This window comes from Chiloscyllium punctatum, chromosome 6, assembly GCF_047496795.1.
Source record: "Chiloscyllium punctatum isolate Juve2018m chromosome 6, sChiPun1.3, whole genome shotgun sequence".
Classification (NCBI taxonomy): Eukaryota; Metazoa; Chordata; class Chondrichthyes; order Orectolobiformes; family Hemiscylliidae; genus Chiloscyllium; species Chiloscyllium punctatum.
Genome location: NC_092744.1, coordinates 19,398,725 through 19,420,669, shown reverse-complemented (window position 1 = coordinate 19,420,669; position 21,945 = coordinate 19,398,725). Strand labels below are relative to the sequence as shown.

The 21,945-nt window shown below is 40.5% G+C and overlaps 1 protein-coding gene across 4 annotated transcripts in view; it reads right to left on the bottom strand.

Annotated features, from left to right (window-relative positions):
* The window catches only part of LOC140478754 (neprilysin-like), a 193,849-nt gene that overhangs the window by 14,134 nt on the left and 157,770 nt on the right, over nucleotides 1-21,945 (bottom strand). For all 4 annotated transcript variants that reach the window (XM_072572090.1, XM_072572091.1, XM_072572093.1 and 1 more), the window contains exons 16-21: nucleotides 21,695-21,798; nucleotides 16,188-16,246; nucleotides 11,005-11,124; nucleotides 10,779-10,912; nucleotides 8,397-8,462; nucleotides 4,248-4,343 (exon numbers count right to left, since the gene is read on the bottom strand). In XM_072572090.1, the coding sequence (XP_072428191.1) occupies nucleotides 4,248-4,343; nucleotides 8,397-8,462; nucleotides 10,779-10,912; nucleotides 11,005-11,124; nucleotides 16,188-16,246; nucleotides 21,695-21,798 (579 nt within the window). The remainder of the gene's footprint in view (nucleotides 1-4,247; nucleotides 4,344-8,396; nucleotides 8,463-10,778; nucleotides 10,913-11,004; nucleotides 11,125-16,187; nucleotides 16,247-21,694; nucleotides 21,799-21,945) is intronic.

The window sequence follows — 21,945 nt, the reverse complement described above, 5'->3', positions numbered from 1 at the left end:
CTTCATGAAAAATGCAAGCTCTGACAGCAATGAATAAAATCAATTCTATTTTTTATATTGACATTTCAGAGTACAATGAAGATGTTTTAAATCCTGACATGAATTATAATGGAGGACTTAAATAAGACCATAAGGCCATAAGATATAGGAGTGAAAGTAAGACCATTCGGCCCATCCAGTCCACTCCGCCATTTCATCATGGCTGATGGGCATTTCAACTCCACCTACCCACACTCTCCCCTTAATCCTTAACTCCTTGCGAGATCAAGAATTTATCAATCTCTACCTTGAAGACATTTAATGTCCCGGCCTCCAATGTGCTCCACGGCAAAGAATTTCACAGGCCCACCACTCTCTGGCTGAAGAAATGTCTCCTCATTTCCATTCTAAATTAACCCCCTCTAATTTTAAGGCTGTACCCATGGGTCTTAGTCTCCCTGCCTAACAGAAACAACTTCCCAGCATCCACCCTTTATAAGCCATCTTGTAAGTTTCTATTAGATCTCCCCTCAACTTTTAAACTCTAATGAATACTATCCCAGGGTCCTCAGCTGTTCATCGTATGTTAGGCCTACCATTTCAGGGATCATCCGTGTGAATCTCCGCTGGACACGCTCCAGTGCCAGTATGTCCTTCCTGAGGTGTGGGGCCCAAAGTTGGACACAGTATTCTAAATGGGGCCTAACTAGAGCTGTATAAAGTCTCTGAAGCACATTGCTGCTTTTATATTCTAACCGTCTTGAGATAAATGATAACATTACATTTGATTTCTTAATCACAGAATCAACCTGCAAGTTAACCTTGAGAGAATCCTGGACTAGCACTCCCAGTGCTTGTGTTAATTACAAAATGGATTCTTAAATCGTATGTACACATGTTTTGAATATCGTTTCTTAACAAATTGGGTATATTGGACATATCCCTTCAAAGTTATCAGGCCAAATGTTTGTAACTCCCTATGTAACAGTACCTTCACTACTGTGAAGCAAGAAAGCCTACCCTTCGACTTTTTGGAGAAATTGGGAATGGGCGATAATTTTTGGGAATATCATTGACACTTAAACTGGGGCTTTTGAGCTGGACAGCAATAATGGAAAAATCATTCTTGGATGCTAACACTACAAAGTGCAAAAAAGGCATCAACCTCTATACAGATTTGGGAGGCATATGGCTGGTTCCAGTAAACATTATCAAAAACACATCTCTGAAGGAAAGCCAGCTGGATTATTATTCCTTAGAACCCATCTTGATCCTGCAATTCTGTTCTAAACAGAAATTCAGTGAGGACATTATTTCTACAATTACAGATAACACATTTCATCGAAGTGATTTGATTTGATTTGATTTATTATTGTCAGATATACTGAGATACAATGTTATGTTTTGCATTCTAATCAGACAAATTATACCTTAGATTAGTACATCATGGGAATCCCTGGCTTCTAAGCTGATCGTTATAATATATAGGAGTAGAATTAGGCCATTCAGCCCATCAAGTCTGCTCCACCATTTGATCCACTCATTCTCCTGCCTTCTCTCTTTAATCTTTGATCCCCTTACGAATCAAGAACATATCTATATGTGTCTTAAATGCTCTCAATGACTTGGCCTCCACAGCCCTCTGCAGCAATGAGTTCCACAGATTAATAACCCACTTACTGAAGAAATTCCTTTTCAGTTCAGCTCTAAATGTTCGTCCTTTCACTGAGGTTGTACCATTGGGGCCTAATGTCTCTTTCTAGGGGAAACATCTCCTCTGTGTCCACTCAACCCAGCTCTCTTGAGTATTTTATAAGTTGCAATGAAATCCCTCCTCATCCTTCTAAATCTCATCGAGTACAGACCCAGAGTCCTCAACATGACAAGCTCTTCATTCTCAGGATCATTCCTGTATACCGCCTCTGGATCTGCTCCAAGGCATCCTTCCTTAGATAGGGAGCCCAAAGCTACTCACAATATTTCAAATTTCAGTCTGAGCAGAGCTTTATATATCCTCAGAAACAATGCCTGCTGTTATTTTCTAGCCTCTTGAATTGCATTGCATTTGCCTTCCTTAACTGCCAAAACAGCCTGCATGTTAACCTTAATAGAATCCTGAATTAGGACTTCTAAGTCCCTTTGTGCTTCAGACTTCTGAGGTCTTTCCTCATTTAAAAAAAAGCCTATGCCTCTATTCTTCCAATCAAAGTGCCAAACCTCACACTTTCTCCCACTGTTTTCCACATAAAAGATTCCATAAGGATTTCAGTTCCTTCTGTGATAGGGGACATGACTGTTGTCTGGGGTTATTTGTTTGTGACAATAACCTCCTCCCCTCCTTAATTAGATTACTTAATGGTGCCTATCCTGTGCAGCTCCAAATTTCAGTCTGTTTTTAAATAATATGTTGCAGATGGCACTGTTATTATAGAATAATAAATAAACTGCTTAAAACACTATTGTTGAAGAAGTCTACTGGCTTTCCAGTCGAGATTATTTTCTCATTGATATAAAACAAAGGTTGTGTGACCTTTGACTGTTGACTTGGTTTAAAATGCTACACAACAAACTAATTTCCCCCAAAATTAATAAAATGAATAACTATTTTCATTCTCTCAGCCACCACATTTGTGATCTTACTGCTCTGTTATCTTGTGCAAAACCAAATGGTTGTGGGAGCTTCACAGCTGAAGCTGATTCTAAAGGTGCCCCCTCAACACACAATGGAATTTAATTATTCCTGTTGAGATCAGCCACACATCAGTGATGCGAGGTGCTTAGCCAGACAGAACAAATCCCGAAAATGTTCAGAGGGAGATACTTGATATCGTAGCAACAGGCCCTACAGCCGAACAAGTTGACATCGAACCTCCGAAGAGTAACCCAACCAGACTAATTCCCCTACCCTATTATCCTATATTTACCCCTGAATAATGTACTTAATCTACATGCACCATGCTACTTCATAACTCCCTCATTACTCGCTTGCCAAATTAATTTAACTAGTAAAATCCAAAAGCAGTTTAAAGGAATTAAATCTCAGAGAAGAAATTGGAATACATAAAATGCACATAAAACATGTGTCAAAAACATCAAGTTAGCAATGAGATGGCCTCTACTCAAGCTATGAAGGCATTGATCCCAGTGCTTGATTATGGAGTCCATTTTTTATACATCCCAATTGATGTCTGAGAAAGGAAATTGGGCCTCACTTTTAGGTAGATTATGAGGCTGAAACTGATAAAAGGGCCCTTTTTGACCACTTATCAGTCATCCACTTAGCAATCTTCAGTGATCTCCTGTGGTTGCCAAGAATGTAAAACATTTACTCTGTAAACTGCAAACCCTTCTTGTGGGCAATTGAGAAAGGAGTGGACTATTGACTTCCTTAGGCATTTACTCTCCAATAAAATAAAGTCCCTGCCTAAATTCCAGTGTCCAACCTGAGAGGTGATGCCATGCCAATTCAACAACCAACATCCACTTCACTGGAGGAGAGCCTGGGGAGCTGTGTCAAGCTCCTATCACACATCAGTCTAATATAAAAAAGGGCTTGCCTGAGTTCACAGAGGTACCATTCCCTCAGCCCAGTTCTTACCGGAAAGAATAACAATCTCCATCTTATACTGTCCAATATGACCTCATGGAATTAAAGGGAGTGTCACGGACATAAAATTGACTATGGGGTAGAAATCAACAAGTAAGATCCCTTCCTTTTCAGGTTGAATACATGAGTGGGATAATGTTTCCCAGAGTGGAGATGAGGAGCACTGCTCACTCCAATACACATCAATAGTCTTGAACTGGGTTCAGAGTCTAGATTAGAGTGGTGCTGGAAAAGCACAGCAGTTCAGGCAGCATCCGAGGAGCAGTAAAATCGACATTTCGGGCAAAAGCCCTTTACTGGGTTCAGTAAAACAGCATAATTTCAAAGTCTGAAAACAATATGAGATTTGGAAATTGAATGAACTACGAGGAGCTTGATAACAGCCTTCAGGAGAATGTGGGCGGATGGATAAAATGGGAAAAAAAAACATGGCTTATCAACTGGTATCCTGGCACAAACACTGCAAGTTGGCCTAATTGCTGTTCAATTCTACTGAGACAGGTTGAAAGCAAAAGAAAGCATAAAATAGCTGTAGGAGAAAATTACTGCAGAATCTGACGATTCAAAGCGGGTCAGGCAGCATCCATGGAGAGCAAGAAAGTGAACATTTTGAGTCTAGATGACTCTTCATCAGAGCTGACATGAAAGTAGCTGGCCTGACCTGTGCGAAGTTCAGGAAGAATAGCTGATTGTCATTCAGGTCGATCCCAGGGAGCAGGCTATCCATCCCACTTTTCTTCACATGTAATTGGTAAGCCTGTAAATATACAACCAATGTTGCAGATTAGAAATGACTGGATTTCTCAGAAATGCTGTATATATTTGAAAAGAAGGCAGGATGGATCATGACACTAATAAATCATAGAGTCAGAGAGGTGTACAGCACAGAAACAGACCCTTCGGTCCAACTTGTCCATGCCAACCAGATATCCTAAATTAAACAAATCCCATTTGCCAGCACTTGGCCCATATCCCTCTAAAATCATTCCTATTCATATACCTATCCAGATGTCTTTTAAATATTGTTATTTACCAGACTCAACCACTTCCTCTGGCAGCTCATTTCTTATACACACCGCTCTCTGTGTGAAAATGTTGCCCCTTAGGTACCTTCTAAATTTTTCCCCTCTCACCCTAAACCTCACTCTCTCGCCCTCTAGTTTTGGACTCCCCCATCCCAGGGAAAATTTTGACTATTTACCCTATCTATGCCCCTCATGATTTTATAAACCTCTATAAGGTCACTCCTCAGCCTTCAACGCTCCAGGGAAAACAGCCCCAACCTATTCAGCCTCTCTCTATAGCTCAAATCCTCCAACCCTGGCAACATCCTTGTAAATTTATTCTGATCCCTTTCAAGTTTCACAGCATCCTTCCGGTAGCAGGGAGGTCAGAATTGCACATAATATTCCAAAAATTGCCTAACCAATGTCCTGTACAGCCGCAACATGACCTCCCAATTTGTATATCAATGCTCTGACAATAAAGGAAAGCAAACTAAATTCCTTCTTCACTATCCTATCTATGTGTGACTCTACTTTCAAGGAATTATGAACCCACACTCCAAGGTCTCTTTGTTCAGCAACACTCCCTGGGACCTTCCCATTGAGTGTTTAAGACCTGAAAATGTGTTGCTGGAAAAGCACAGCAGGTCAGGCAGCATCCAAGGAGCAGGAGAATCAATGTTTCGGGCATGAGCCCTTCTTCAGGAATGAGGAAAGTGTCTCCAGCAGGCTAAGATAAAAGGTAGGGAGGAGGGACAGTCTACAGTTCCCTGGCTTTTCCTTACCGCCTTTCTTACCACCTGAGTCAAAGCCTCAGGCACATCCCTCTGATAAAGCACTGAGAACATTAACTTATCTTCTTCTCTTTCAGCTGTTACCAACACTTCCTCTTGTTTACCATGCAATGGAAACTCTTTCACCATTCTGAGGTAATATTAAGCTGATTCAAATTGTTATTCATTCAGTTTAATGGGAGAAAGGTGAGGAGCTGTGTGCCTACAACTTCCTGAAGTGAACTTCCTGCCAAGTTACATGCTTCGATACTTACAGGAAAGGAAGCTGACATGATGGCAGTGGGACAATCGTGGGTCAAGAAACCGACAAGGCCAGTGATCAGCAGAGGCTCTGTCAACTTTCACAATCATTAACAATAATCACGTTTCCACAATGTTACTTACATGATTACTGGTAAGTTTTACATTTCTGCAAAGAGTTCAATGGGCAATTAAAGTTCTAATCTAACCAATTCTTGAAGATACCAGAGGGGCAAGGTTCAGGAGGTCATTGGTGCAAAGCAAAAAGTGCAGCAGCATCAATCAGCAAATTGCAGAGTTTTGCAGTACACACCAATCAGCAAATTGCAGAGTTTTGCAGTACACACCAATCAGCAAATTGCAGAGTTTTGCAGTACACACCAATCAGCAAATTGCAGAGTTTTGCAGTACACACCATATCACTTGTTGGCTGATTCATACACTAATAACAGCTTGCGTCATTAACATCTTATTATTATCCAGTAATATTTAGTCCAGTAAATGCTTTATGAAGAACACAAGTTAAATTACTATTTCATTGTCTCAAGCAGAGGGTTATATTTTACACAATATCATAATCCCTTGTCTTTTCCCCCCCAGCAAAATGATTGACCCCCGCTGCTCTCATAATCTTGCAGAAAATTGAAGTTGGAACAGCTTCAATGGTGAGGTTTCCAACCTTTCTCCCGAGGACAGCATGGTTATTAACGTTGCTACCTCATAGCACCAGAAACCTGGGTTTGCTTCCAGCCTCAGGTGACTGTGTAGAGTTTGCACATTCTCCCTGTATCTTCATGGGTTTTCTCCAGGTGCTCCGGTTTCCTCCCGCTGTCCAAAGATACACAGCTTAGGTGGATTGGCCCTGCTAAATTATCCATAATGTCCAGAGGTTGTAGGCCAGTGGATTAGCCATGGGAAATGCAAGGTTACTGCCATGGTTTGGGGGGGGGGGGTGAGGTCTGGGTGGAATGCTCTTTGATGGGCTGATATGCACTTGATAGGCCAAATGGCCTGCTTCCACACTGTAGGGATTCTATGATTCTGTGAAATCTCCCTCAAACCAGATGACCAGCACCTTCATTGACTCTGCAGCACCAGCCAGAAGCAGTGGTCATAGCAAGGATTACAGGCATGCTCACCAAGGGTCTCAACAAGTGGAGCAATTAGGTTGAGGACAGGTTCAAGAGGCCACGATTTCATTAAGGGAGGGGTATGTTAGATAATGATTTTGGGGAATGATGGTTGTGGTGGGTGAATGGGGAATATCTTTGTTGGATGCAGGAGAGAAGGCACCCGCAAAGTAGGTGTACCTGCCCAACACTTGCTTGTCAACAGTAGCTGCTGGACTTCTGATAAGGAAGTGGAAAGATGTGGGCTTTGTCCAGGCTTGGGTAAAAAATCCAGCAGGGGCTGGTTAAGGCCCTGACGAAACCATTAATTGGCCTTAGAAGCCTAAACAAACCCAAAAGTATGTGGGCCACCCAATACCTCTCTGGAGCCTCATGAGACAAATGGATCCACATTTCTTCTCCAGAGTAGTGCTGCTCAGTCTCTATCATATCACAAATAGCCAAACTGAATAGCACTTTCACCAGCTGACTGCAACACTGGACAGTACCTGGCACTGTTACAACCAGTCATGTGACTGCAAAGTAACACTAATGCACAAACTTGACAATTGTTCCAGTTTCCACATTATGTGAAGTATATTACATGTTTAACAATGTTAACACTGAAGAGAATCAGTTGAAGGGAAATATATTTACAACCCAAAGTTTCATATTCAATATGAAATATCCTCACCTATCTTGTCGCCTTTAGATACATTCTTTAAAATCTACCTTTGACATCGCTATCAATCACATTTCCTGGACTCTCCTTATACGGCTTGGAATCAATTATGAAGTACCACAGGAGGTTTTATTATGTTAAGAACACTGCCTGTTAGTCTTGAACCTGAATTTTGTTGAAAAAGACATATTTTTTGAAGCTTTTCATCCTGTATGCATCAGGACAATTTGCAAGAATACTATTTCTAGGGGAATAACAAATATATATATACTGTATGAGAGAACAGTGCTGATTGGTTGTCACGTGGACTCTGATAAGTAGAGACATTGCCATAGAGAGTGTTTTTTTAATTTCTCAGGGCAACGTCCTTAACAGTTAATGGCTTATTTAAAACTTAAGCAAGGCCTAGCTATTACTGCTTGATCATCTTTAATTAGTTTATTCTCCGTGCAATCAGAGACCCCCTGCCAACCAATTAGCATTCTCCTCTCATTCAGTATATCCATAGAATCCCTACAATGTGGAAACAGGCCCTTCGGCCCGACAAGTGCACACCGCCCCTCCGAAGAGTATCTGATCCAAACCCATTCCCCTACCCTACATTAACTTATAACTAACACATCTCTGAACACTATGGGCAATTTAGTGTTGCCAAGTCACCTAATCTGCACATCTTTGGACAGTGGGAGGAAACTGGAGCACCCGGAGGAAACCCATGCTGCCACGGGAAGAATGTGCAAACTCCATACAGACAGTCACCTGAGGCTGGAATTGAACCCAGGTCCCTGGCACTGTGAGGCAGCAGTGCTAACCACTGAGCCACCATGCTGCCATATGTGTTGATCTTCCCCTTGGGTTGATATTCTTGTGAATTGTCCTGAGGAGGGTATGATGGAAAGCTTTGATTACACAGGGTTTTTTTCAGTGACACACTGTAAATGTAAGCTTTTGCTATTACCCATGGGTAATAAGTTGACTCACCTTGTAGGCTTGTCTGATGCCTCCATTATCTGCAATGTTCTCTCCTAGTGTATTAATGCCACTGAGCTGCGATTTGAAAAACAAAAACATAACAAGCATTAAATGAGCAAATGTAGTGTCTTCCAAGACTGTTCACTTTGGTTTTTGTGATTTTGATCCCACTACAGATATCACACCAAATAATGCTTGTTAGGGAGGTGGAATTCGCCCATTATGATGCTATTTCCTGGATTTGTAGTCCAGGCAGAAAATGTCGGCCAGGAATTTGCACACAGCTTCCCCTATTCAACTATATATTTGATGAAGTCAGAGGTCTGAAGGAAGTTCTTGTTTTATGTTAACATTTGGGATTAAGCTGGAGAGGTGAATAAAAGGCAAGGGTTACGGTTAAGAAGGAGATGGGTAAGTGTGATTGGAATATTTGTTCATGGAAGATAGTTGCACTGAATGGCCTGTTTGCATTTGCAATTTCTATGTATCTTATTCACCATTTCCATCTCTTTGATGTTTACACTTTTTGGTAAAATACATAATGTAGCTAACTGCCCTGTAGAACCTAATTAAAGATACCATATATGTGAGTGTTAGACAATGAGTGACAGGAGATGAACTGGAGGTTTGTTGGGGGGAATGAGAAGGAGCAATCTGGTCTCTTAGCCAATGTGCACAAATATCTAGTTTTCAGGAAAAAGTGATTGCATAGAGTTCAGCAAGTGGTACCATGTTTGTTTTCCAACAGCCTACAGCTTAGCCCAACTCAGCAAAGGAATAAAACCTGTTTTATTACTGTAAGCACCTGACCAATCATTTTGCTGACACCTTTATTTGGAATGAGCTGTTCCTTAGGAGTCTCTGCTATCAGTATTCACTTGCATCATTCAACCTTCTTTGTTGGTCAGAATTGTCAGTTATTAATCCAAATGAATTGAGAACTACAAAATTTGTATTGAACCTTAAAATAAAGCAAAGACTTGTGGATGTAGGAGATCTGAAACACATTTAAAAAAAAAACTCTTCAGGAGTTTTCACTTCACAGCTGGTGCCAGACTGTTGCGTTTATCCAGCAATTCCTGAATTTCTATTGACCTTGGTCAATCTAGACTTGATCGACTGAGTAAATTTCTGCTTATTATACTATAGAAAGGCTAAGTTTTTTGCTATGATGACTGCCCTTACCACAATTGAAGTCACGATGCATAAGAAGCTACCACTGCAGATGCTGCAAGAGCTGCCTGCATCAAAGAATATGATCAATAAATATTAAGCAACATTAAGATATTTTAACGAGTGGCACCAATAAAATGTCTTTTTCTACTGTTTCTTTGATGTGCAGAGTTTTAAAAGCTGTGTGATCTCACTCTGCTAGTCTAACAGTTTTTTTTGTAGAGAAGATTGATTGCCAGAATACCAGATTTGCTTACCACATCACAGCCAATAACTGGCTGTGTCATTCACATTTAGCTCTTCACCCACTTGCTGTCTCCTTGGCCATCTTACTTTGGACCTTGTCTTCATAACTCACCTCCTGCTCACTGCTCTGCTCTCTCACGCTGTTTATTGCTCCCCATGATCAAGAGGGCAGAGCCACACATGAGAGGGAGCTAATGACGGGCCTAGAATGAGATGGTCATGGCGCCAACTGAGTGGGATGGTGAGCGAAATGGAGAGCAGGATGAGAAAATGGATGATGAGCATTAACTGGAGGCATAGTACCATTGACATCCTGTTCCAGCGCAATGTATAGTTCATCACAGAGACTCTGGGGGGATCACTAACACTGGTTTACAGGAGTATGGTTTTCCTAATTTTGGAACTTCTGATAAGAGTCAACACACAGAGAAGTTTTTAACTTGTGGGAAGAGAACAGCTCGAGCCTATCAAAATAAGATAGCCAAAAAAAGTCAGAAGAATCCACATTAAAAGAGAGTGCTGAGAAAATGGATCTTGCTATTAAAGGAGAAGAAGACAACAGAGCAAATTAATTTTAGGTTTCATTGCATTTAAGCAAAAGCATACAAATCACGATTTGGAGGTGCCGGTGTTGGACTGTGGTGTACAAAGTCAAAAATCACACAACACCAGTTTATAGTCCAACTGGTTTATTTGGAAGCACTAGCTTTCGGAGCGCTGCTTCTTCATCAGGTGATGAAGGAGCAGCGCTCTGAAAGCTAGTGCTTCCAAATAAACCTGTTGGATTATAACATAGTGTCATACAAATCAGAACAGAGTGGAATAATATATTGACAGAGTTAAATGGTGAAAGATGGGAGAAGCTTCAAGTGGAGAATAAATGCTGGTAAGGCCTGGTTGAGTCTAAAGTTTTTTTAAAATACAGTTTAAATCTATGTAAACAAGAATTTGGTTTCTAATTTGTTGACATACGTGTTGTCCACCTGCCAGATCCCATGAAAAGTTCCCATATTCGTAAATCATGCATTGTGAGAGGGCTTTGAAATTCTTGGCTGATTGTTTAGTCCACCAGTCCATGAGGTTTCCTTCTTTGTCAAAGTTACGACCTGCATCAGGTATACAAATTGGTTTGTTAGGATTCCAGCTCAGTGCTAAAACTCACAATCTCTGAAGTTTAGAACTAACTGGTTAGTCTTACCATTGTCATCGAATCCGTGAGTGATTTCATGGCCGATGACCATGCCAATAGCACCAAAGTTCAATGCACTCGGCTGTCCTTTTTCAAAGAAAGGTGGTTGAAGAATACCAGCTGGGAAAACTGTCATAAAATAAACTAGAGTTAATAACCGGAAAGAGAAATGATCATTGTAATGTACTTGTCCTTTCCTTGTTTCTTTGTAATCTTTAAAATGCCAGCTTATACTATCTGCTGTCCTGGACCAGGACCTTCACAAGTTACCCCTCACCCTCCCCTTGCCAACAGTTCCTGTACTTAGGGGATTTGTCATCCACTTGAAGAGGAGGTTGGGACCTTGGTGCAACATCTCATTCAAACAGTGGCACCTCCAAAAAGTACTGCACCCCCTCAGCACTGCACTGAAATGGCAATCCATGTGCTTGAGTCTGCAGTGTTTGGCTTCCCAAAATCTTTCAAATCCAAGGTGACAGTGCTATCCACTGAGTTAACACCACCACTAATAACCACTTGTTAATTTGTGCAAATCTGCCATAGTTCTGGAAAGTTGTTTGCAGACATTTCGTCCCCTGTCCAGGTGACATCTTCAGTGCTTTGAAGCCTCCTGTAAAGCGCTGCTGCACTGCATCTTCTGGAATTTATTTGGTTCCCTTCCTGCTATTTCCTGTTGCCACTTTTGGTTATTCATTGTAGTGGCCAGTATATTGGGTCTAAGTCTGTGTGTTTGTTGATGGAGTCTGTGGATGAATGCCATGCTTCTAGAAATTCTTTGGCTGTCCTCTGTTTGGCTTGTCCTATGATTGTTGTGTTGTCCAAGTTGAGTATGTCGTCCTTGTCATCTGTGCATATGGCTAATAGTTTTGGACCCAATATATGGCCACTACAATGAACAACTGGAACTGGCAACTGGAAGCAACAGAAACCAAATAAAATCCAGAAGATACAGTACAGCAGCACTTCACAGGAGTCTCCAAAGCACTGAAGATGTCACCTCGACAGGGGACAAAACGTCTGCAAATTGACCTCCCACCTCGGTGAATAAGCTCACAATTACGGCAACCAGCACTCAAGCTACAAATCTTTATGCAAACCTTATGCACTCTATTTAGCCGTGAATATTACAGCGAAATGTCGAGGGCTGATTCGATAGAAAAGTTCATGTCTATTAAAGGGTTAAATTCAGGTAAACATAAGAAAATGTCAAAACACGTGGCAAGTCCAAAACTAGGTGTCACAAATGCAAAGATCATCATTAATAAATCCAATGAAGGAGTTTCTGAACCGAAGAGTGTTAACCATTGAGCAAAATCAGAAATTAGGGCAGAGGTAACTGCTCTGGATCAAGGCCTGTCTGGAAGCTTGAACAGATACTGGACTGTTACTTGGCTCAGGACGAGATTTTCACCCTTTTGTGAATTGATGGCACCCTTTGAAAGTCACTGGAGCTGTCACCAAAACAAAGAAGAATATTTCACAACAAGTATAATGTCCTAAAAAGTCATAAGTAGTAAATTTAAGAGAGGCTTTAAAGAGGAGAAAGAGAGAGCTGAAGAGGATGTGGGATCGAATTCCAGGATTTTAGGGACTTGTTGGCTGAAGGCTAGGCAGTCAATGGTAGTGGTGAAAATTAGGGATGTGCAAGAGACCAGTGTTGTGAGGGAACAGCAATGTTGGAAGTTTGAAGAACTGGAGGACAATACAGAAATAGTGAGGATGTGGAGAGAGTGAACATGTGAATAGGGATTTTAAATCAGAGTCTTCGGTGGACTGGGAGGTAATATAGCTGAGACAATATAACGGTGGTCGTACACAGGAATTAAAGTTAGTTAAGTTTAATTGGATTTAGGTGCGATGTAGCTTTCTTTCCAACTCCTCAGCATGATAAAGAAATTATTTAAGAGTTTAAAAGTGTCAATAATAGCCATTTATTTGTCATTGGGGCAATTTTGGTTTGCGCTATTTCAGCTTGGAATAACATGGTTGTTACAGCGAAACTCCATGATACTAAAATCAATTTATATTGGGTATATTGAAATATCTACTTCATTAGATACTTCAAAAGAGCCTTTCACAAAACATTTACATCAAGCTGACCCCTTTTCCTTCCATGGAACTCTGCATGCTGTCATGTCAAATATACTAACTGCATTCTTTCATTGTTTAATTAGTCCCATCTGACACTGGGCCAGGCACATTAAAAAGGTTTTATGTTTGGTCTGAGCTTAATGAGCTAATGCCAGCTGGACAGGTCTTGACACTGAGACTGAAAAACTGAGAAGAGGCTGAAGCTGAATTCTTACCCTTCAATGAAAACGATCGAGGATGACCTGAGAAAAGTTGCTAAGATTATGAAACTGTTTTGATACTATAGACATAGAGAAGCTGTTTCCACTTGTGGTGCAGTCCAGTACAAAGAATATAATTAAATCCAAAGAGAGATTTGGAAAAATCTTCTTACCCTCGAGGGTGGTTAGGTTTACATGACATGTAGACAGGTGGCTAAGAAGGCAGTTAGCACGCTTACCTTCATTGCTCATTTGAGTATAGGAGTTAGGATGTGTTGTTGAGATTCTAGAAGAGATCTCATTGGTGATACTCTTCTAGAGTACTGTATGTAGTTCTGGTCATCCTATTGTTTGAAGGATATTATTAAGCAAGAAAGGCTTCAGAACAGATTTACCAGGATGTTGCCCAGAATAGAAGGTTTGAGTTATAAGGAGAGGCTGGATAGGCTGAGACATTTTTCACTGGAACATAGGCGATTGAGAGGTGACATTATAGAGGTTTAAAAATAATGAGGGGTATAGCTAAGGTGAACAGCAGGTCTCTTTTCCCTCGGGTTGAGGATTTCAGGACTGGGGGCATTTTTTAAGGTGAGTGGAGAAAGATTTTTAAAAAAGACATGAGCAGTTTTTTTTTTAACACAGAGTCATATGTGCATGGAATGCACTTCCAGAAGACATGAGGGATGGGGGTACAGTTACAATATTTAAAAGACATTTGGTTAAGTACATGAGAAAGAAATGTTTAGAAGGAGATGGGCCAAGAGCAGGCAAGTGGTACTAGTTTAGTTTGGGATTCTGGTCAGCATGGACCGAAGGGTCTACTTTCATGCTGTATGACTCTATAACAGAAATTTGCTGAAGGAGTATTTGTAGTGAATAATCCCTCTAAGTGGAAGCTAGATAAAGGCAAAATGAAGTAGACAGGAATAGAAGAGCTGATCAAATATCTGCCCTGTCAATAACAGATCCCACAGAATGATTTAAAGAAGAGCAGATCAATTCTTCCATGGATAATATTTAGTGCTCGACCAGCATCAGATTATCTGCTTAAATATTTTTGTTTGTAGATTGGGAACATCTTCAATATTGTGAAAATGTGAAATTTGATACATGAATGATTGTGTGTTGATGAAAGGCCTTGGTTGCCCTACAACAATGCATACTTTTAACTTTTTAATTTTTTTGATGAATGTGAGATTTTAAAATGTGGCTATGCTTTAAACTATCTCCTTTAACTTAAGGTAAAACAGAATGGCCTGCAATGGAGGATGGTTGGAAAAGAAAAAACTTTGCCTGGAGACTGGCCCATGAGATTTCCTCGCCTATGAAACTTAAACATCGGCATGGAACAGTTGGGCCAAATGGCCTGCATTGTAGATACTGTATTAACTGTTTACAAAATGCAGATACCCAATTGGTTTGACTATTCAAAGGTAGCAGCCAGGCCCATATGTTCTAACAAATAAAGACACAATGAATCAAAATTTCCAACAAGCACTGTTATAATCAATATCCGGCAACAGTTTAACTTCAAATTGTACCTGTGAAAATAAAAGTTGGAAATCTTATGATTACTGAGTGGCAAGAGGGTCAGCTGAAATCTATGAAGAATCAAGTGCAGTTTTCATACACTGGCCCGAAAACAAGTGCAGTTAGTCTTTCTAGACGTGGAGTCTCTGTGTCAGGGACTTAGAGAGGGAGCCTGTGCCAGGCAGAGAAACAGACTACTTTGTGTAAATAGGATGTCAAGGAGCGCTGACTTTCTGATTGATAAAATGTACTTGTAAGGATAATGGACTAAGATGTCACTTGCTTCATTGGCTGGGCCTGCATTTATTGCCCACCCCTATTTATCCTTCAACTGAGTGGCTTGCTAAGGCCATTTGAAAAGGTAGTTAACAGTCAACCACATAAGCAGGCCAGCAGATTTCTGCTATAAAGGACATTGACAATGGTTACATGGTTGTTATTATATTGATTTCAAATTCCAGAATCTTATTGAATTTGCATTTGAATATCTGCATGGTAGGACTTAAGCCCATATCCCCAAACTCTCCCTCTGGGTTACTACCTTAGTGTCACTGTCACTGTAATACCACCATCATCATTTTTTCATGCTGGCAAAAATGTTAATACATAATTTTTGTGGAAGTCTTACAGCTGGTCATGGAGAATTCATTTTACTTTTTCAAAGTTATGGCTCTCTACAGGAATTGAAACAATGGGAATAAAACCCTTGGAACACAAAAGCTTAGTCCCTTTACTTCAGGAAAGGGTGAGCTGAAATATGACCAATACCAGCCCCTAAGATCATGAAAGAATTTAATAGGGCAAACGCATAGTAGATATTTGTGATTGAGTGCAGACCTAGGGGCTATAAATACAAGACAACTATTAGTAAGTCCAAAATAGAATTCAAGAGAGAAATGTCTTTACTCAAAAACTGGTGAGATTGTGGGACTCACATCCACAGGGAGTAGTTGAAGCAAATAATAAAGATGCAAAGAAGAAGGAGCTTTAAGTGGGAAAGGAACAGAAGAATACACCCAATGAGTTTAGATGAAGAGGTTTGAGAAGTGGCGCATGTGAAACCTAAATACCAGCACGGAACAGTAGGGTGAAATGGCCTGAATTACAGAGAGTTTATTAACTGTTTGCAAAATGCAGATAACCCATTTCTTCAAGGGTAGCAGCAAGGGCTATAGTATCTAATAAATAAAAACACAATAAACCATCTTTTTCAACAAGCATTATTATAATCAACGGCTGACATTAGTTTAAGTTTAAACTGTATTGGTAAAAAAAAGAGTCAGCAGATTGGATAACACAAGTAACATGCAAAACATTTCATTTTAATCATGCAAGTAAGGAATTATTAGATTTTTAATGAAGAGTTGTTACCTATTTGGTTTCTGCTGGATGAATAGAAGGCATTTACTACTGCAGCTCCAGAAATCCACCTAGAAAGCCATTCAAACATAAAATGATTATTCTCCACATATTTCATCTCTCTGTTGTGACTTTAACCTTATGCATTGCCTCCAGTCAATTAGAACAGGGGTCTAGTTTAATTAAAAGGAAATGCAAATCCTATATAAAAGGAATAGACAGTTTTTGGCAAGAACCCTAATGGGGGCTCCATCGAAAAGTAAATGTCCCCTGAGTAAGGAAGAATTAGAAGAGTATTATAAAATTAGACTCTCTAGGGTTAATGAGAAGAAAACTCCTGTAAAAGTGATGTCCATGGGAATCAGTTGGAGTAATACCTGGCCCATAGGAAGATGGTTGTGAATATCAATCACCTCAGGTCTAGGACATCTCTGCAGGAGTTTCTCAGGGTCATGTTGTAGGCCCAACGCTTTTTAGCTACTTCAAAATGAACTTTTCTCCACCATAAGGTCAGAAGTGGAGATGTTAGTTGATGATTGCAAAATGTTCAGCACCATTCGCAACTCCTGAGACACTGAAGCAGTGCATGTTCAAATGCAGCAAGACTTGGACAATATCTAAGTTTGGGCTGACAACTGGCAAACAACGTTTGTGCTACACAAATCTCAGGCAATATCTATCTCCAGCAATAGAGAAACTAACCATCATCATTTGATGTTTAATGACATTATCATCTCCAATTTTCCCCCAACATCAACAACTCCCATTTTGGGAGTTGCTATTGAGCAGAAACTGAACTAGACTAGCCATTAAAATAGGCGAGATTGTGGTTATGGAAAAGCACAACAGGTCAGGCAGCATCCGATGAGCAGGAGAATTGACGTTTTGGGCATTCCTGATGAAGGGAAATGCTGCCTGACCTGCTGTGTTTTTCCAGCACCACACGCTCAACTCTGATCTTCAGCATCTGCAGTATCACTTTCTCCTAGCCACGAAAATACTATGGCTACAAGAGCAGCAGTAAGGTTACTCAAATGCTAATTCAGCAAAGCCTGCCTATCATCGACAAAGAACCATGGATTTGATGGAATATCCACCAATGGCCTTGATCAGTGAAGTTCCTAGAATAGCCAAGAAGTTGACTTTATCCAGTAAAACAGTAGTCTTATGAGGCACCTCATCTATTATGTTAATAATTTATTCCTTCAAACAATAATGCAAAATGGCAACAATATGTACCATGTAGATGCTCTGCAGCAACTCCAAAAATATCTACAAAAGCCTGTAACCTCTACAACCTGGAGGAACAAAGAGAGCAGATAATGCCACTACCCTGACTCTTTTACCACCCTGAGTAAAAACTGTTTCATCATTCCTTTACTGCTGTTGGTCAATATCCTGGAACTTCCTCCTGAATAGTACTGTGCTTGCATTTAGACCACACAGGATGCAGTAGCTCAAGATGGTTCACTACCAGCTTTTCAAGATTACTTAGGGATAGGAAGTAAATGCTAATCTCGCCAGCGATGTCAAAATCCCACAAATAAATACGACCAGGTTGTTGAAGTAAATAATTTTATTTCTTTCTGTGGGCTGACTCCACTCACCACTTGGGTGTCATGGCAGCAAACAAATTCCCTCAGGAAGCTCTATCACAAAACTGTGGGCCTTCTGAACAAGAGGAGTCAATTTTATCCTAACCCAGTGTCCACATACTTCATGGGAGTAAGTACTGTGTTGGTTTCATGCCACCAACTTTACTCTTCCTTGAAGGTAATGGGTGGGGCATCAAACTGGGCTTCTGCCTGATCCAGTGAATTAGGTAAAAACAATGACTGCAGATGCTGGAAAGCAAATACTGGATTAGTGGTGCTGGAAGAGCACAGCAGTTCAGGTAGCATCCAACGAGCAGCGTAATCGATGTTTCGGCAAAAGCCCTTCATCAAGAAGGGCTTTTACCCGAAACGTCAATTTCGCTGCTCGTTGGATGCTGCCTGAACTGCTGTGCTCTTCCAGCACCACTAATCCAGTATGATCCAGTGAATTGTCCATCAAGGCAGTTGGATGAAAATTAATCAGCCTCATTTAAATGGATAGAAATGAATGATTGAAATTTCACACCAGTGTTGCTGTTCACCGTGGTATTCTAGTCAACAGAATCATCTCTTGATTTAATACATACAAGACAGTACAGACTTTTATCAATGAACTAGTATAATTTAAAAATACAATTCCTAATAACATTATGGGATACCTACATCCCAAGGACAGTAATGATTCAAAACTACATGACTGTCTTTTCCAGAACAATTAAAGATTGGCTATAAATGCTTGCCGAGCCAGTAGCACCCTGAATCACATGAACAAATGAGAGAAAATGGAGAAGTGGAAAAATACTTGATCCCAAACTTCGTAACTTGAAGAAACGAAGGTGAGAGAGAAAGGTGCAAAAAGATAAACAAATTTAATTGAAGAAAATAGCACACTGCTTTGAGAGATAAAAAAGAGAGATACACACAGATGTGTAATCCAGTGCAATTACTGCAAAGTGACCATTAAATCCTAAAAATATGGAGAGTAGAAACATGGGAATACAGGAACATGAATTGCCAACTACCATTTCAAGACCATTTGCTATTCAATGAGCTTATGACTGGGCTGTGAACTAACTTCATATGTGTGCCTTTGTCCCACATTTCTGAACTAAACTTTTGGCAAAAAAATGCATTTCATATTTAAAATTTATTTTCAATCAAGCATCAATTGTTCTCTGTTTAAGGGAATTCCAAACTTATATGGTATTTGCATATTTCTTGATTTCATTCTTATCAAAGGCAGGCTTAATTTTTGGCTATCCCCCTAGTTCTAGACTGAACTACTATCAGATATAGTTTCTGTCTATCGGGTTTTGAGAAGGTTTGTAGCTCAGGTTGAGGATTTTGATCTAGGTTTGCTCACTGAGCTGCAAGGTTCATTTCCAGATGTTTTGTTACCCTACTAAGTAACATCTTCAGTGGGCCTCAGGGGTGCAATGCTGAGAATTCCTGCTTTCCATTTATATGTTTGGGTTTCTTTGGGTTGGTGATGTCATTTCCTGTGGTGATGTTATTTCTTATGGTGAAGTCCTTTTCTCAGGGGGTGGTAGATGGGGTCTAACTCAATGTGTTTGTTGATAGAGTTCCGGTTGGAATGGCATGCTTCTAGGAATTCTCGTGTGTGTCTTTGTTTGGCTTGCCCTAGGATGGATGTGTTGTCCCAGTCAAAGTGATGTCCTTCCTTATCTGTATGTAAGAATACTAGTGAGAGAGGGTCATGTCCTTTTGTGGCTAGTTGGTGTTCATGTATCCTGGTGGCTAGTTTTCTGCCTGTTTGTCCAATGTGGTATTTGTTACAGTCCTTGCACAGCATTTTGTAAATGACATTAGTTTTGCTCGTTGTCTGTATAGGGTCTTTCAAGTTCATTAGCTGCTGTTTTAGTGTGTTGGCGGGTTTGTGGGCTACCATGATGCCAAGGGGTCTGAGTAGTCTGGCAGTCATTTCTGAGATGTCTTTGATGTAGGGGAGAGTGGCTAGGGTTTCTGGATGTGTTTTGGCTGCTTATTTGGGTTTGTTGCTGAGAAATCGACGGACTATGTTCATTGAGTACCCATTCTTTTTGAATACATGATATAGGTGATTTTTCTCTGCTCTGCATAGTTCCTCTGTGCTGCAGTGTGTGTTGGCTCATTAAACTAATGTTCTGATGCAGCTTCGTTTGTGGGTGTTGGGATGATTGCTTCTGTAGTTCAATATTTGGTCCGTATGTGCTGTTTTCTTGTAGAGACTGGTTTGAAGTTCCCCATTGCTGTTCGCTCTACTGTGACATCTAGGAATGGCAGTTTGTTGTTGTTTTCCTCCTCTTTAGTGAATTTTATGCCAGAAAAATGTTCGAATAACGCATGTACAGTATTCCAATTGGTCAGCGAAAGGTTGGTGGTTCGTGGCCACCTAGGGATGGAGTGATCTCTGTTCTCACTCCAACAGCTTTCTTGAAGGTGGCATGGGTGCTCAGTGGTTAGCACTGCTGCCTCACAGAACCAGGGTCCCAGGTTCGATTCCAGCCTTAGTCGACTGTCTGTATGGAGTTTGCACATTCTCCCAGTGTCTGTGTCGGTTTCCTCTGGGTACTCTGGTTTCCTCCCACAATCCAAAGATGTGCAGGTCAGGTAAACTGGCCATGCTAGTGTTAGGTGCATTAGTCAGAGGGAAATGGGTCTAGGTAGGTTACTGTTCAGAGAGTCGGTGTGGACTGGTTGGGCTGAAGGGCCTGTTTCCACACTGTAGGGAATCTAATCTAATGTCCTCATCTTGAGACTGGAACAACTGTCCCATGATCATGAATAGGGGATGTATGAAGAACATAATGAGATAATGATTGAATGCATGACAACAGCTTAAAGATAGTGTTTAAAAGAATAAGGGAGAAAGGGATACTAGAAAATAGTAAGCACATTGGCTTAAATTAATGCTGTGCAGAAGATACACCTCTTAAGGTAAAATGGCCTTCAAATCTTAAATTTCTTTCTAAGTCAAAAAATCAGATGGCATCAAACTTGGATTTCAAAACTTTGAGATTAATTCTTTGTCATGATTTCAATATTGGGAATTGCCTTCCCTCCATTCCTGAAATCTTCAATCAGAATAATTTTGAGTGGTACAGTGTGCAACATTGTGGGTGTGCAAGGAAGATTTATTAAAATGAATGTGAACTTTTATTAAAAAGATAAAGTTGTTGTTAACCAATCAGACCATAGGACGGCTGACTGATTGGCGAAAGATGACTGGTAGTGGCTTAACCTGAGGGTTACCATGCCACAAGTAAGGGGAGAGGTTGAGAAGGAGAGTCCTTCATGGTAACTTCAGTCAGTGTAGGAATTGAACCCTCACTATTGATGTTGCTCTGCATCACAAACCATTTGTCCAGACAGCTCGGCTAACTGCAACCCCCCACCACCCCCCACCCCCCACATCTATTATCATGATACTCAAATACAGTTGAAAGCAGTTGTATTAGAACAGCCAGAAATTGGGACGGAGGCAAGTTGAAAACTACCCAACACAGAGATGATTCCTTTCACAAGCGAAAACCTTTTTCTGGTTTCCAGTGCAGAAATAAATCAGAATCAGAATGATACAGCACAGAATAACCATTTGGCCCATTGTACCTGTGCTCATTCTTTTGTTGGATGCATCCAATTAATCCCACTGTCCAGCTTTATCCCTATAGTCCTGAAAATATTTCCGCACAAGTATTTGCCAAATTCTCTTTGAAAGTGACAACTGAATCTGTTACTATTGCCCTTTCATACAATGCATGCCTGAACAAAACACCATAAGTAAGCAAGAAATAAGTTCTCCACATCACACCCTATAACGGCCTTCTCTGGTGACAGTCAGTCCTGTCTGGTGTTGTAAGGCAGCAAATGTTCAGGTTTAGAAACAACTTCAAGTGCACAATAGAATAATAAAGGAATACTTACACTTCTTTGTTAACCTTTTGTCTGAGTTTCTTCAGATTCTTCTGTTGTCCCAGTTCCATATTATTAAGAATGTTGGTGAAATATTCGTTGATGCTGAAATTCAACTGAATAAAAACAATGCAGAACAATTACCTTGGACCTATTTCATATTCCAGTTCAGTTATCAGCCTCATATACCCTTTACACAAGTTCTCTAATCACATGGCGGACTGGACTTTGATTTGTTGCTAGCACTGCTCTAGCATCCACAT